Source organism: Chiloscyllium plagiosum, unplaced genomic scaffold, assembly GCF_037043375.1.
Source record: "Chiloscyllium plagiosum isolate Xiang-an unplaced genomic scaffold, Cpla_swu_hap1 HiC_scaffold_43, whole genome shotgun sequence".
Lineage (NCBI taxonomy): Eukaryota > Metazoa > Chordata > Chondrichthyes > Orectolobiformes > Hemiscylliidae > Chiloscyllium > Chiloscyllium plagiosum.
In genome coordinates this window covers 1183090-1200469 of record NW_028270181.1, presented here as the reverse complement: position 1 = coordinate 1200469, position 17380 = coordinate 1183090, and the positions used below count along the sequence as shown (strand labels likewise).

Sequence of the window (17380 nt, the reverse complement as noted above, 5' to 3'; positions counted from 1 at the left end):
AAATCATATGCTAAAGCAAGATTAGGTCTAATCCACATTCCATACTGAAACTAGGCCTCAACCCATATGGCAGAGAAATTGCAGTACCACAGCAACCACCAGGTGGCAGGACCAATGCAACAGTATCTTCACTGTTATAAAGTTCCGAATTGTTGGTGGATATGCATGAAATTGCAAATATTGCTCCCCAGTAAGCAGCTTGCAGAAAGTGAGAAGGAACACTCCCATATCTTTCATATTGCACAGTATAATGACTATAATTTCAAACAAAAACCATGTTTAATAATATGTCAGCTATGAAATAGATTCACAGATAATGAGGGCTACAGCAACCTTACGCACTGTAGGCCCCCTCCAAAATGGTTTTTAAAAAACTGAAACGACTTGGCTTCATTTCAAACCAGAAATAGCTCAATGTATGACGAAAGGAATTAAGTACCCAGGAACTTGCTGTGCATATAAGTCGTGCTGTGTTAATCTCTGACAGGTTGGGTAAAGAAGGTCAGAAGTCAGATGATGCCAGGTTATAGTCCCACAGGCTCATTTAAAATCACAAGCTTTCAGAGCACTGCTCCTTGGTCAGGTAAAGTGAAGAGAAGCGCACACAGGCATGGAATGTATCGGCAGAGAGATCAAAAGATCATGCAAATGGTGTGAGCAGACCCATCAACAGACCGAATAACAAGTCCTTGCAAGTGATCAAACTGTCAGATCATTGACCATCACACGTGGGAACACAACCCATCACCTACATGGCAGATACTCGTGTAACTCGGCCAATATTATCTACCTCAAATGCTGCAGGCAAGGATGCCCTGAAGCATGACATATTGGTGAAACCATGCGGACGCTACTTCAACTAATGAATAGACACCACTCAACAATCGCTAGACAGGGATGTTCCCTCCCAGTCAGGGAACATGTCAGTGGTCAAGGACATTCAGTATCCAATCCTCGGGTAAGTGTCCTTCAAGTTGGCCTTTGAGATGCACAACTACGCAGAATCACGAGCAGAAACTAACAGCCAAGTTCTGCACCCATGTAGATGGCCTCAACAGCAAACTTGCTTTCATGTCACGCTACATGTAACTCCACCATACTGTTCTGTATTTGTAAAATCTTCCTTACTATCCTGTTTTGACACTATCACCTTGATAACTTGTTAGAATCTCTCTACCTTAATTAGTTCATACAATTTTGGATTAAGTGTTTCTTTGGTTAGACTCTCAGCATGCAGCTCTTATACTTAACTTGTTATTCCAGCCATTTGGTTTGTCTTCAGCACCATCTTATTTTTAATTTTTTGTAATTATCTCTCTGCCTCAATTAATTAGATCACAGGTCACCCCTTCACTTGTTATTCAGCTGTTGACACCTTACTCACACCATCTAACATTTTTGACCACCTGCAGAGACTTGTTATTGAGCCTGTTGACACTCCACTCACACCATTTGTACGATCTTTTGATCTCTCTGATTATAAGTTCTGTGCCTGCGTGCTTCCCTTCACTTAACAAAGGAGGTTTCCGAAAGCTTGGGATTTCAAATAAATCTGTTGGACTACAAGCTGGTGCCATGTGACTTCTGACCTTGTCCATCCTAGTCAAACAGCACCTTCACAACAGGTTGGGCGAATCGTGAAGAGTTGAAAAGTGTGGCACTGGGAAAAAAAAACACAGGTCAGGCAGCACCAGAACAGCAGGAGAGTCAACATTTCATACCTAATTTTATGTCTAAAATGTTGACTCTCCTGCTCCTCAGGTGCGACCTGACCTTGTGCTTTTTGCAGTGCCATGCTTTTCGACTCTGCCTCTCCAACGTCTGCAGTTCTAGTTTTATCCTAAATACAATGAAGGCAGTCCTTTATCTAGACAGGCTGTACAGTAACTGATCAACCACTAGGGTTAACAAGCCAAACTTCAGTAAGTGTTTACTCTTTATGACTTGAGGACCAGGTGTTACTATAACATAAACAGACACTCGAAACAGATATTCAAAACAGATTCCAAAAGATTTTCAGCATCTTATTCTTTGAGTTATGTAATGAATTGGTAACTATACATAGGCTTTAGTCATCAAATTGTGTATTTCTGAACTTGTTTTGACCAAGAATGGTCGTATATTAGCATACTCTGAAACTTTGGAGTCTTACTCTGAAAATCAGTTGAACATGGTGCCTGGCTGCATTGAAGATGCATTGATAGAGATCCTAAGTAGAAGAAGAACTGCTCTTTATTTCAACAGGTTTACGGCTTAACATGCAAGCTGAATGAGGAAAACACGGTAACATCTGGAAGACAGCTTTGAAGTGATTGGAGTTTAAAGAGGGTATATCTTCACATGATCTATTCATTCTTGAATGTAATATTGTATATATTTCAAACAGTCTGACAGCGTGGAAACTTCAACACTGAGTTACAGAGCAGTCACTCATGTTCAGCATTGTGGGCAGGTATATCAACAGATTATCTAACGCTTTCAGACTTTTTAGTAATTGATCTTTCAAAGTAACACTATGAATCACTCAAAAGAGGTAGTGAAGCATAGTAAACGTTTCACCATTAAAATGGAACATATTGCCAGGGTAATTACTGTAAAATTCATTTATGGGATGTGGGCTTTGCCGATTACCCATCCCGAGCTGTCCTAGGGAAGATAGTAGAGAGCTGCCTTTTTAAATCACTGCAGTTCTCTGGACGCTTGCCACATACATCAAGGTTGCTGCATTCACAAAAATTCTAACTGCATGCAAAAACACTTCAATATCTCGAACAGGTTGGATAAATGCAATGGAAGATGCATTTATTACCCTCTGTTGGTTTATTGTGTTTTGTTTTAATGGTTTCATCAGAATTCAGACAAAGCTCCAAAGGAACCCAAATGTATGAATAACTTAGGATGAGATAGATCTTTATACTTTCAGAGTTACATCTTGCCATATTTCAACTAAGCCAGGTTGGGATAATGAGCAATCACCTGGTGTTGGTCAACCTAAGAGAGTAGGTACTACAAAGCTCGAACAGGTTGTGCAAGATGAGAATCACATTTCCCTGTTTGGAACTAATCACAGCTTTCTGGAGCATCTCTGAAGTTGTGATTAAAATGTTCCTTAAGTACAGTTGTTCTTACCGTAATGTTCTCCAGATCTAGATGCCTGTTGTGGACAGTTTCACACAGCTTGCGAATTTTCTCTTTGATCTTTTTCATTTCCTTCTCATTCAGTTGTCGTGAACAAGGGTCCTGGTCCATCTCCAGAAGACGGATCATCAAGTCCAGACTAGCTCGATCCAGATCCATGTTCAATCGGTCTCGGCTCAGGATGTACATTAGTGCTGCTGTGCAAAGAGCTAAATTCTGACAAAAAAAAAGCAAAGGTTAGGAAGGAAACAATGAATAGAGGAGCTGCAGCACACACAGAGACAGTGGGTGGTCAGGAAAGGGATCCATGTGAGTGACCCAAGCATGCCATGCCACTTAGCCTTCCTATGCTGTTGAACTTCAGATTTTGAAATAGGACTAATCCTGAAAGAACAAGAGGCTTATCACAACCTATAAACTGCCAAAGCCAGGGGAGGTGGAGGGCACTGGTTCAGAGATGAAGAGGAATCGTGTCTATAATCAACAGTAAACTGTGAAGCTGAGATGAGGTTATAGCAAAGGTGCACTGTGAGATTAACTAAATGGGCAAAAAGATGAGACATGGAGTGCAATGTGACCAAAGTCAAGATCACCTACTTTGGATCCAAGCAGACAAACTGAAATATTTTGTAAGTGACAAGGAAGCAGAAACAGATTTGGACATCCAAGTAGACAATTAAAACGGCACAAAAAAATTCAAAAGACTAATGAAATGTCAGGCCTTATCTCAAGCAGATGGTATATAAAAGGAGGCAATTACAGTACATTGATAAAGAAGCTTGGCCAGACACCAAAGTATCAGTTCTGGCATTACACTAAACAAAAGAGGCAGGGGAACAGTTGCACTGCAAATTCACCAGGATTTGGTGGGATTAAAAGGGTTAGATAACAAGGCAGTTTGCACAGAGTAGGCAGCTTTCCTTGATATCGAAGAGGGAGGATAACACCAAATTGATTTGTTTCAGATGAAACAATTTAATGGGATAGACAAAGATAATCCCTCCAGTATTAATGGAAGAGTCCAGACCAAACTGACTTGAAAAGAGCAAAATCAAATCAGATAAAGGAAATTCAAATCTGGTACAAATCACCAATAGACTTAGATGTGGGGAGTCTTTTGAAGTTTTATAGACTGCGTACAATAGAGTTTCGGGTTATATTATTATGGTAGGTCAAAGGAGTCACAATGCATATCAATAATGATCCGAATGAACAACAGAACAGACTCGAGAGGATGAACAATATCATTCTGTTCCGATGAAATTCAGGATGCTCTTCGATCAACTTTTTCTCTTTTCACCATTTTGCACATGAATCTCCAGTGTCCTAATTCCCAAGTCTCCCTAAGTCCTGTATACCCACCAGTTTCAGCTTGATGACCTCAACTAGCTACCAAGCCAGTATTTAGCTCAAAATCCATGGAACCAGTGGAAATGGTTCCTGAAAATGCCACAGCAACTGGAAAAAGGTATGCACTGGAGTGGCCAATGAGAAAAAAACATTCTTGCAAACAGAATACAGAAAACAGGTGAAATGCTGCTTTTCTAATCACAGGTTGGTTCACTCCTGTGCTGACAGGCTGACTGTTGATTGGGCAAGTAGATGCTGGCAGTGAGCGAGAGACATAGGGTGTGGGGTTTACAGACATTTTTAATCATTTAAGTTTGTATTTTCAAAATCTGAATTAGAGATAACGTAGCTGTTTTGTATGTCTAAATGATTAACTTGTAAATACTTCTGCAGTCATGTGACTTTTTAAAAAGTTATATGGAAGTTCAATTCTGGTCACCTTATATGGGAAGAATTTTATTAAACTTGAGGGAGTTCAGAAAAAGTTTACAAGGATGTTGCTAGGACTGGAGGGTTTGAGTTGTAGGGAGAGGCTGAATAGGCTGGAACTTTTTTCCTGGAGTGTCAGAGGCTGAGGGGTGACCTTAAAAAGGTTAATAAAATCATGAGGGTCACGGATGGGTGAAAAGCAAAGGTCTTTCTCCTAGGGTGGGAGATAAATTTAATGTGAGGGAAAAGATTTAAAAAAAGGATCAGAGGGGTAATTTTTTCACACAGAGGATGGTGTGCATATGGAATGAGCCACGAGAGGTGATGGTGGAGGTGGATACAATTACAACATTTAAAAAGGCACCTGAAAGGGTATATGAATGGAATTGGTTTAGAGGGACATGGGCCTGAGATGTCTGGTCAGCACGGACAAGTTGAACTGAAGGGTTTGTTTCCATACTGTATGACTCTATGAAATGGCTGTGTGTATACACATTAGGAGACCAAGTAAGGCAAACAATCGTGCATCAAGGTTTCTGTTAGAAATTGTTTTGAATTCTTCTCTGGAGTGAGTAGTGTACGAGGATGCTTTGGCCTAAGTGGGATTACATTTACTGTGGGCTTCAAAATCTCTAAACTTGCACTCTGTGAAAATAATTTGGCTTTATTCTATTTCATGTTGATATTATTTTGTGAAATAAGCATCTGTATCTGCAGTATTGCTTGCTCATGTTTTCATGACATATCACCTCGTTAAACCATGTCTTAACAAGCTAGATTTTAGTCTAGATCTGACCCGATGGTAGGGATTGGGGGCAGACCAAGAAGCTGGAAACCACCTTTAGTCAAGGGCTGAGGCGGCTACTGGAAAAAGAGGCCTCAGGAGAAGTGAGGGGAGGCGGCGGCGGCAGCAAGGGAGACAGAATACTTGTAAAACAAAACAGTAATGTTTTTGTGTACCAATTTTGAGTTGCTACGTTTTGAGAACCTCAGTTTCACAGAGGTTCACAGAAACAGACCTTTCGGTCCAACCCGTCCATGCCAAACAGATATCCCAACCCAATCTAGTTCTGTTTGCCAGCACTTGGCATGTCCCTCCAAACCCTTGCTATTCATACACTCATCCAAATGCCTTTTAAATGTTGAAATTGTGCCAGCCTCCACCACTTCCTCTGACAGCTCATTCCATACACACACCACCCTGTGTGAAAAAGGTGCCCTTCAGCACCCCTTTAAATCTTTCCCCTCTCGCCCTAAACCTATGACCTCTAGTTCTGGACTCCCCCACTCCAGGGAAAAGACTGTCTATTTACCCTAGTTACCCTTTTGTTTTGACCTTACCCCATGATTGAGGTAGTGGGAATGTCTGTGAAAAATTTGCATGCTCTTCATATCTGTGTGGGTTTCCTCCCACAGTCCAAAGATGTACAAGTGAGGTAGACTGGCCATGGGAATAGGATGGGATGCTGTTCATTATTAAGTTCAACCATGAGATGCACTAAATAACATTTGAACTGCTTGTTTAAAAACTATCCTAGCTTTGAGCATGTGCTCCAGAAACACTTGAGCTTGACCTTATCAGTCTATGAAAGTGCATTTAAGGTGCTGACCTTTTGTTTGTAGAAGTGCACATTAGTTATTCAGAACATCAAAAGCAAATTTCTTTTGCTTTTGGAAATCATATCAGACTTGAACTGAATTGAATTAAATTTATTGTCACGTGTACAGAGGCACAGCTTTGTCTTGTGAGCAATACAGGCAGGTCACAGAGTTAAGTAGCATAGATAATAAATAATAGGGAAATAGCATCAAAACCAAAACACAGGTAGAGACGAATGTTAAGAGTTTGAGAGTCCATTCAGTATTCTAACAACAGTAGGGTAGAAACTGTTGCAAAACTGGCTGGTGCCTGTGTTCAGGCTTCTGAACCTTCTCCCTGTTGATAGAGGTTGTAGAAAAACATTGCCAGAGTGGGATGGATCTTTCAGAATGCTGCCTGCCTTTCCTTGACAGCGGGCCTGGTAGATGACTTCTATAGATGGGAGGTTGGCCTTTGAGATTGTCCAGGCCAAGTTTACCACTCTCTGTAACCGCCTCTGACCTCGAATGGTACAGTTGCTATACCAGGTAGTGATACATCCAGACGGAATGCTCTCGATGGTGCACCGATAAAAGTTGGCAAGGGTATTCGCCGTCATGCCAAATTTCCTCAGCTGCCTGAGGAAGAAGAGATGCTGTTGAGCCTTTGTAACCAGTGTGTCCACATGCAGAGTCCAAGAAAGCTTGTTGTGGATGACCGCTCCCAGGAGCTTGACACTCACCACTTGCTCCACCTCTGTTTTGTTAATGTGCAGGGGGGCATGAGTAACATCCTGCCAAAAGTCAATAATGAGTTCCTTGGTTTTGCTAGAATTGAGAGCTAGGCTGTTCTCAGTGCACCATTTTCCCAGGTCTTCCACCTCCCGTCTGTAGTCTGTTTCATCACCACCTGAGATTTGACCAACTATGGTGGTGTTATCAGTAAACTTGTTAATGGCATTAGTCTGCTATTTGACGACGCAGTCATGGGTATACAGTGAGTACACTAGGGGGCTGAGTACGGACCTCTGGGGGCTCCAGTGTTGAGTGTTAGTGAGGATGAAATATTGTCTCCAGTCTTTACTGTTTGTGGCCTGTGGGTCAGGAAACTGAGGATCCAGTTGCAGAGAGTGGGGCTTAGTCCAAGATCACTAAGTTTAGTAATCAGTCTCGAGGGGACAATAGTGTTGAAGGCTGAACTGTAGTCAATGGGTAGGATTCTTATGTAGCTGTTCTTGGTGTCAAGATGTTCTGGGGGTGGGGGGTGAACACCAAGCAATATGGCATCTGACATGGATCTGTTGGTCCGATAGGCAAATTGGAGTGGGTCAAGAGTAGTGGGGAGGCTGGGCTTGATTAATGCCATGACCAGCCTTTCAAAGCACTTCATGACCACCGAACTTAATGACTACCGCACAGTGACCCTAAGACATGCTGCATGAGCCTTCTTAGGCACAGGGATGATGTTGGCCTCTTGAAACAGGCAGGGACAGTGGCCTGCTGCAGGGAGAGGTTGAAGATGTTCAAGAAGACCTCTGCCAGTTGATCGGAGGATGTTCCGAGTGCATGGCCTGGTACTTAGTTTAGCACCATCGCTTTTCCTGGATTCACATGAAAGACGACTGATCTGACCTCTGATGCAGTGACTGTTGAGATAGGTGCATCACATGCACCGAGGCACAGTGAAAAGCTTTGTCTTGTCTTGTTGAACTGTTACTCTTTCTCTCTGATAGTACCAAACCTGCTGAGCTTCTCCAGCTCTTCGTTTTATTTTGAAATATGATTTGTTAACTTCTGCTTGTGGTCTTGTGCCAGTGTAAATACTGTTGAGTCTAGGAAATAAATGTTTCCTTGTTTGTTGCAGCTTTAAGTTTAATGGACAACTGATCATTTGAGGATACAGAATTATTCCAATCCTGCTTTTGCACAAGTCCAAATACCCCATATGTGAACACACATACAGAAAATATTGCTACTTTGTGATTGCATCATCTAATAAATATGAGTTAGTAAGAATGAAAAAGGAGCTCCCAATATTCAAAAAAATAGACCCTGAGAAAAACTTAAGCTCTGAAACCATTTGACCCCTTGCCCAAAATGAGCACTTTGAGCTTCAGTTGTTTGCTTTGAAGGTAACAGAAGGAAAATTAAATGTTGGTATTTGTTCAAAAAGGACTGAAATATAAATGTAGGGAGGTTTTGCTAAAACTATATGAGGTACTAGTTATAGCACAGCTGAATGATATGCAGGCATTGGAAGTAGTCCAGAGGAGGTTTACTAGGCTTACACCAGAATGAAAGGATTGTCTTATGAGGGAACACTAAATAAATTGGGCCTGTACTTATTGGAGATTAGAAAAATGAGGGGTGATCTTATTGAGACATACAAGATTCTTAGGAATCTTGAAAGGGCAGATACAGAGAGGTTATTTCACCTTGAGAGTGTGTTTAGGGCCAGAAGAAATAATCGGAGTAAGGAATCACCTATTTATGACATAGAGGAGGAGGGATTTCTTCTCTCAGAGATCGTGAATCTGTGGAAGTCTTTACTGTAGAGGGTTATTGAGGTTGTCATGAAGTATATTTAAGTATAAGATTTATGGATTTTTAATCACTATGGAAATGAGGAGTTATAGGGAAATGGAGATGATGATGATCAGATCAGTCATGATCCCACTGATCGGCAGGATGGGCTGAATGGTCTACTTCAGCTTCCACTTCTTGTGATCTTCCAAAACTCTCCATGACTTCCCATACTAATCTACCCAGCCCTAAAATCCTACCAGACCTCTGCAATTCTCGATTTCAGCTTCTTTCACAATCCTCACTCACTTTGCTGCACCTTTGACTGTCATACCCTGTTGCTGCAAGTGAACAAATTCTCTATATCTTCCTCCCTTTTTTACCCCACACTATTTTACCAATTTTTTGGCCATCTAAAATCCCATGTGGCACAGGGTTAATTATTGTCAAAGCATTCATTTTAAATGCCTTAGATGATTTGCTACATTAAAAAATATGGTCTAAAGTGCCACTATTGTGTAATTCTTTCCTACAGTATCAAAATGTTATACCTGATTCTTCTGTGCATCATCCAGTGTCTTGAAGACCATGGCTACCATTCCATGAGCTCTCAGATGCATTCGGAAACTTGGCATGGCACACTTGGTGGCCAGGCTAATAATACTGGAAGACAAAAGATAAACACACTGGCTAAAGAGAAGAATCAAGCCTTCAAAAGAACAAAGCACATAGCACCACATTTACAGAATACAGAGATTGGATATGTAGCACAAGGGATAGCAGATGGTACAGAAACACAATATACTCATTCTAATTAGTATGAATGTGGAACATATCACATAACTGGTGGGAAACTGAAAATAACTTTCAGCACTGATTTGCTCATCGAAGCTGTGCTCAGTGGATATGGTGTGCAAGCATGAGGAGGACAGTTTATAGCTAAGTGTGAAATATTGAGAATGCTTTGGAATGGAGTGAATTGGTGCATTCTGGGAGGAGGCTTTTTTGATCTTTTACATCGAAGGGATTGAGAGAGAGAGCCAGAGACCATCAGGAATATGTGAGAACTGAAAACTAGAAGCATTAGTCAGGTGAGCAGAGTTAGAAAATTATTTTCTCTTCACATCGCAAGTCCCTATTGAACGTAAACTCCCCTAGCTTTATCTTGCTTTAATCTTATTAATAACATGGTGACTAAATACCCATTTGACACTGTCAGCTTAAGCATTATTTAGCATAGACCTCCTCTTCAGTGAATTACATTTTTATATGACTTCCCTTCCAGTTTCACAGATCTTGCCCACAGTCCTCCTTCCTCCCTGCTATGACCCTGGTTGTCAACATTGCTCCACCTCAGTCTTGTTTCCCACTGCCCCTCTTCCCCTCCCAGAGGATTTGTTTCTATCCCTGAGCCTGTTCCTCTTGCTTTATACCCATCCACGCTTTGTCTCCTGCCCTCTTATCTGGAGTTCCTCTCTAGACTCCACTTCTGAACTCAGTTCCCGGGCTTCATCTAGTGTTAGACATTGACCAGTCTTTGCAGTCCCAGGATTTCAGCTGATATCCAACTAACCGAGTTCAGCCACTAGATACAGCATGGTCAATTCTAGCTGTTTTATTAAATGGTGTATTTATTTCACATTTAATTCTGTCCTTTATTATGCACATTCTTTCAGCCAAGAACACAAAGTACTACAACATGTATGATACAATATTTCAACTCACTTTTCTTAAGACAATGGCTCACAAAAGAAATTAGGAGATTCAAAGAGCAGACAAAATTTCCAGAAAAAACAGCAAGAATGAGAATAAATTTGTAAGAAAATGAAACTGACTATAAAACCTTCTATAGATATGTGAAGAGAAAAGGGTTTGTAAAATCAAATTGAGGTTCCTTGCAGCCAGAAATGGAGAAAATTATAAACAGAACAAAGAAACAACAGAAAGATTTAACACATACTTTGGTTCTGTCTTCACAAAAGAGGACAAATAATTTCACAGAAATTTAAAGGAACAAAGGATCAGCGAGAGCGAGGAATTGAAACAAAGCTTGCATTAGCAAAAGAAACTGGTGCTACAGAAATTAATGGGGTTAGAGTTTGACAATTTCATTAGGGTCTATTAATCTCCATCCAGAGTATAAAAGGAAATTGAATAGTGAACACGTTGGTGCTTATTTTTCAAAATTTGATATACTCTGGAGCAATTCCTACAGATTGGAATTTGATATTGAAGTTAATTTGCTCTGCTGACCTGCGAGAAATTGAATACCCCGGGTTAGGGTGGTGTGTTTTTGTTTTATAGTTGGCATGTGGGAGGTTTACATGGTCATTTCCTTGCCATTCATCCAGAAATCAATAAGAACATTACAGTTGGAATTTGACTACTCCCCAATAGTTACAAAAACGATTTGCAACGACCATTAAGGAATGATTTGCATTACATTGTAGTGACCACCTCACCTCCAGAGACATTGTATCTTGAGTGGCATGTGACTGGGAAGGAGTGGCTGGGTGTTGTCTTGTGGGCACCGATAACTGTGATGTAAAGATTTTGTATAAAGGACGGACTGCTTCCTGTGTTCAGGGAGAGCTTTTGCCATGATCCTGTAAGACTTGCGAGGTCTGTATTAAAAGTCATCCAGGAAGAGCTTCCCTGGACCCACGTTACAAACGTGGAGAGGAGTGTTCAGGGTTTCTCCAAAGCTCGTATTGTACTGTGCTTAATAAAATTTGGTTGCCTGTTCACAGAAATTGGTGTGTTGTAGATGCATCAAGTGTGTAAGGATCTCAGGATAAAAAGAACTTAACAGGAAAGTGGCAAATATAACCTACTATTTAAAAAGGAGAGATAAACACAAAATTACAGACTAGTTAGCCGAACATCAGAAGTAGGAAAATCATAGAATCAAATGCTAGTGTCTCCTTTAAAACATGTGATAACATTTGAAAGCATTGATGGGCTAGGCAAAGTCAACATGAGTTTATGAAAGGGAAATCATGCTTTAGTAATCTATTGGCTTTTTGAAGATATAACTCAGTATTTAATGGAGAAACAGTAGATATGGTCTATTTGGATTTCAAGAAAGTTTTTGATAAAATCACACATAAGAGATGAGTGGGCAAGATTAAAGTATTGGGAGAATATACAGGCACAGATTGAGAATGTTTGACAGATCGAAAACAGAGAGAATAACAATTCACATATGCTGAGTGTGCGGGGAAAACACTTGGCAGATGCAATATAATGTGGGTAAATGCAAAGTTATATATTTGTGTGAAAAACAGAAAGGCAGAGTATTATTTAAATGGTGAGACATTGGAAACTGTAGATGCACAAAGAAATATAGGTGTCCTTGAACATCAGTCAATGCAAATAAACAGACATATGGAGAAAGCAAATAACGCAAATGGTGTGCTGGCCTTCACTGCAAGAGAATTTGAGTTCAGAAGTAAGGATGTCTTATTAAAGTTATATAGGGTCTTGGAACACAGGGAATACGGTGTGTAGTTTTGGTATTCCTATTTATGAAAGGATATACTTGCCATAGAGGGAGCGCAGCAAAGCTTCACTCAGCTGATACGAGGCATGGCAGGACTGTTGTATAAGAGATTGGCTCAAGTGGGCCTGTATTCAATAGAATTTAGAAGAATGAGGGAGGATCTGCTTGAAATACAGAGCAGGGTAACAAGACTGGGCAGACGAGATGCAGGGAGGACATTTTTCCTGGTCGGGAAGTTTAGAACCGGGGGGTCATATGCCATTTAGGACTGAAATAAGGAAATCCTATGGATTCACTATCACTGCAGGCCAAATCACAATGTATTCAATTTGATAATCTTTGTTTAGGTATTAAAGGCATTAAAGAATACAGACAAATGGACAATGAGAGAAATGGTACTGAAGTAGAGGTTCAGCCATAATCAAACAGAATGGTGGAGCAGGCTCAAAGGACCTGTTCCTGTTCCTAGCTCCTATGTTTTTCTAAGTTTTAAAACAGAGGTCAACAATTATTTGAAAAAGAACAATGTTCTGGTTTAAAGGAGAAGGCAGATGAATGGCAGAAGTGAGAAGCTCAGAGTTGGTGCAGTCATAATAGAACAAATAGCTTCATGCACTGTAATAGTTCTTAATCACTTGATTAAAAGATAGACCAAATTAGGGATAAATCAGGGATAAATCCATCAAGGAGATGCCACAATTATGACAGTTGGTGGTATTTGACAGAATTGCTCACTTCTTCTGCATTATTCAAAACTATCATTTGTTCTTCGCAAAGCACCATTTTGCTGCCCCAGGATCTCTCAGGACACATCTCCACAATACTGAAGCTCAAGACTGTAATGTCACAAAGTGATCAGAGAAGATATTTTAACCACCCCTGAACAAAGACACCATTCACAGAAGCATACCTAAGGCAGCGTGTGTTGAGAGGCTGGGAACACTTTAGTCCACTGAGTAGGTACTCAATGTCGTCCGTAAACTCCTGGTTTTCTCCAAATTCTACCACATCATTGAAGTGCTTCACGTGCTGGACCACAGTGTACAACTAAAATAAATATAACATGCCTTAAACAAATGGCAGAAAGCAGAGTTAACCTGGATAGTAAAACCAAAGTTAGAAACTAACCTGAAATATCACAACCCAATGAAGACAGTACTTGGTCCAATCAATCTGAAAGGCAGATCAGTACAAATGCTTCCTGGTTAATACTAATTACTTATAGGCAGACCTACAGATCTTGCGGGTGCTGATGAGCTGCCACACCAGACACTTAATCTGATGACATGGAACTGTGTATTTCGGTGCTCAGTGTCACTGAATCACAGATTGTGTGTAGGTATCCTCATCCTGTAATACCATTCCTTAAGTGGTACTGCTGGATCTGGCCAACAGAGTTGACGTGGAAGCTGCTTGAAGTCAAAATCTTCTTGATATACAGTTATACATGATGGAAACAGATCATTTCGTCCAATTCTAGGCTGGGACCTTTTTTTTCCCCCTGGAGCACTCGAGTCAGGGACCTTATAGAAGTTTATAAAATCATGAGGGGCACAGATAAGATGAATAGACAAGGTCTTTTTCCCAGAATAGCGGAGTCCAAAACTACAGGGCATAGGTTTAAGGTGAGAGGGGAAGATTTAAAAGGGATCCAAGGGAAATATTTTCCATACAGGTGATATGGGTATTGAATGACCTGCCAGAGGAAGTGGTAGAATCAGGTACAATTACAACATTTAACAGATATTTGGACAGACACATGAATAGGAAAGGTCTGGGGGATAGGGGCCAAATGCAGGCAAATAGGACTAGCTCAGTTTAGGATACCTGGTTCGCATCCTTTGGGGCTATAAACTCAAAAAGATTAGATTTCTTTGCTTTAAGACCATAAGACACAGGAGCGGAAGTAAGGCCATTCGGCCCATCGAGTCCACTCCGCCATTCAATTATGGTTGATGGGCAATTCAATTCCACTTACCCGCATTCTCCCCGTAGCCCTTAATTCCTTGTGACATCAAGAATTTATCAACTTTTGCCTTGAAGGCATTTAGCGTCCTGGCCTCAACTGCACTCTGCGGCAATGAATTCCACAGGCCCACCACTCTCTGGCTGAAGAAATGTCTCCGCATTTCTGTTCTGAATTTACCCCCTCTAATTCTAAGGCTGTGTCCACGGTTCCTAGTCTCCTCGCCTAACGGAAACAATTTCCTAGAGTCCACCCTCTCCAAGCCATGTATTATCTTGTAAGTTTCTATTAGATCTCCCCTTAATCTTCTAAACTCCAATGAATACAATCCCAGGATCCTCAGCCGTTTCTCGTATGTTAGACCTACCATTCCAGGGATCATCCGTGTGAATCTCCGCTGGACACGCTCCAGTGCCAGTATGCCCTTCCTCAGGTGTGGGGACCAAAACTGGACACAGTACTCCAAATGGGGCCTAACCAGAGCTTTATAAAGTCTCAGTAGTACAATGGTGCTTTTACATTCCAACCCTCGAGATAATTGACAACATTGCATTCGCTTTCTTAATCACGGACTCAACCTGCATGTTTACCTTTAGAGAATCCTCAACTAGCACTCCCAGATCCCTCTGTACTTCGACTTTATGAATTTTCTCATCGTTTAAAAAGTAGTCCATGCTTGTATTCTTTTTTCCAAAGTGCAAGACCTCGCATTTGCTCACATTGAATTCCATCAGCCATTTCCTGGACCACTCTTCCAAACTGTCTAGATCCTTCTGCAGCCTCCCCACTTCCTCAGTACGACCTGCCTGTCCACCGAACTTTGTATCATCGGCAAACTTCGCTAGAATGCCCCCAGTCCCTTCATTCCAGATCATTAATATATGTGAACAGCTGTGGCCCCAACACTGAACCCTGCAGGACACCGCTTGTCACCGGCTGCTATTCCGAAAAAGAACCTTTTATCCCAACCCTCTGCCTTCTGTGAGACAGCCAATCCTCAATCCATACCAGTAGCTCACCTCGAACACTATGGGCCCTCACCTTGCTCAGCAGCCTCCCGTGTGGCACCTTATCAAAGGCCTTTTGGAAGTCTAGGTAGACCACATCCACTGGGTTTCCCCAGTCTAACCTACTTGTCACCTCTTCAAAGAATTCCAACAGGTTTGTCAGGCACAACTTCCCCTTACTAAATCCATGTTGACTTGTTCTAATCCGACCCTGCTCTTCCAAGGATTTAGAAACCTCATCCTTAATGATGGATTCTAGAATTTTACCAACAACCGAGGTTAGGCTAATTGGCCTATAATTTTGATAGAATCATTTCTGCAATTCTCAAAAAGGTTCGGCAACTCAGCAATTTCCCAGTCTGCAAGCTCTCACTTACCCTAGGGAAGAGATCCTAGGGCAATTGTGACAAAAGAATGCAGCTCTACCTAACGCCTTCTACCTTCCAACCTTATCTTTCACACACAGCAGAAAAGGATGGCTAAATGGGGGAACAAAACATTGAGTTACCCAAAGAGCACTGAGTGGCGGGGAAACGTTGACAGCCACGGACCAGTGCAGAGGACGGGATACAGTTGTGGATAGTCCGAAAAAAATACAAGCATGTACACTATGTGCCATACTGGCCATTTCACACATCTTCAGTATTCCATAAGAGAGCAACTAACATGCTCATCAAATTAGATAATACACAAACTTTAATAACTCTCAAAATGTCCTTAACATGTAAAAAGTTAAACTGAGGACAGTCAAAGCCCAGTACCTCTTTATCCTCCTTTCTACATTTCAGTGCAGTTACAATGTCTTGGTATGGCTGGGTGGGTATTGTCACTGTTTTGATCACACGGGGTGGAGGGGGAGGAGCTTTGAAAACACCCTCATCCTTCTGAGTGGTTTCCTTTAAGGTGACAATGGCCTATAAAAATGCAAAGTGAGAACAGACTTACTAATGAACCAAAAGCATTGTTAAATTATTGGCAAGTAAGTGTCGTATTCAAAAAAAGAAGGGGGGGGGGGGGGGGCAAGGGAGTAAGGAAAGAGAAGGGGAGGGCAGAGAGACAATGAGACATGCAGATGAAAGTATAGTTAACCAAGCCATGCTGAAGAGGATACAGAAATATATTACTAATACTGAAGTGGCCAAATTGTCAGATGGTTTAATCCTCAAATTAAGTTAAACCAAGTTGGACTGGTGAAATCATTGCAATAAGTTTAACCAATAATTAAGCAGAAATTGAAACATAAAATGTCATCTTTTATGCAGGAAGAATCTCGATTTAAAAATACTTTGAAGGGAACTCAAAATCAAACCAACACTCCTACTCTATGACTAGTTCAATCATTTCTGCTTTACTTTAAAAATCTTAACCTGCTTATGAGGAACAAAATCACATGCATGTTATAATTAAGGTAACTTGAATAGAGATGAAAGGGAAGCTCTTCCACTGCTAAAAAGTTTCAGAAAGGTTGCTTAACTTCACAGTCTAACCACTTCAGTATTCATAATGCAAAGAGAACAAAGAACAGTACAGCACAGGTACAAGACACCTGAGCCCATCAACACTGCGCTGACACATGATGCCTTTGTCAACTAAAAACATTTTGCCTCTGTGGCCTGTTTCATAACATAAGGAGTAGCAGGAGTGTGCCATCTGGCCCCTTAAACCTGTTCTGCCATTCAACAAGATCATGTCTGATCTTTTTGTGGACTCAGCTCCACTTACCCATCAGCTCACCATCACCCTTAATTCCCTTACATTTCAAACATCTCTCTAAAAACATTCAACAAAGTAGCCTCAACTGCTTCACTCAGCAGGGAATTCCACAGATTCACAACCCTTTGAGAGAGGACTTTCCTTCTCAACACAGTCCTAAACTTCCTCCCCCTT

At 41.2% G+C, this 17380-nt stretch overlaps 1 protein-coding gene across 2 annotated transcripts in view; it reads right to left on the bottom strand.

Annotated features, from left to right (window-relative positions):
• Positions 1 to 17380, bottom strand: part of LOC122541951 (wings apart-like protein homolog) — a 209272-nt gene that overhangs the window by 59464 nt on the left and 132428 nt on the right. For both annotated transcript variants that reach the window (XM_043679247.2, XM_087982429.1), the window contains exons 6-9: positions 16255 to 16407; positions 13431 to 13567; positions 9570 to 9681; positions 3130 to 3354 (exon numbers count right to left, since the gene is read on the bottom strand). In XM_043679247.2, coding sequence (XP_043535182.1) covers positions 3130 to 3354; positions 9570 to 9681; positions 13431 to 13567; positions 16255 to 16407 — 627 coding nt within the window. The remainder of the gene's footprint in view (positions 1 to 3129; positions 3355 to 9569; positions 9682 to 13430; positions 13568 to 16254; positions 16408 to 17380) is intronic.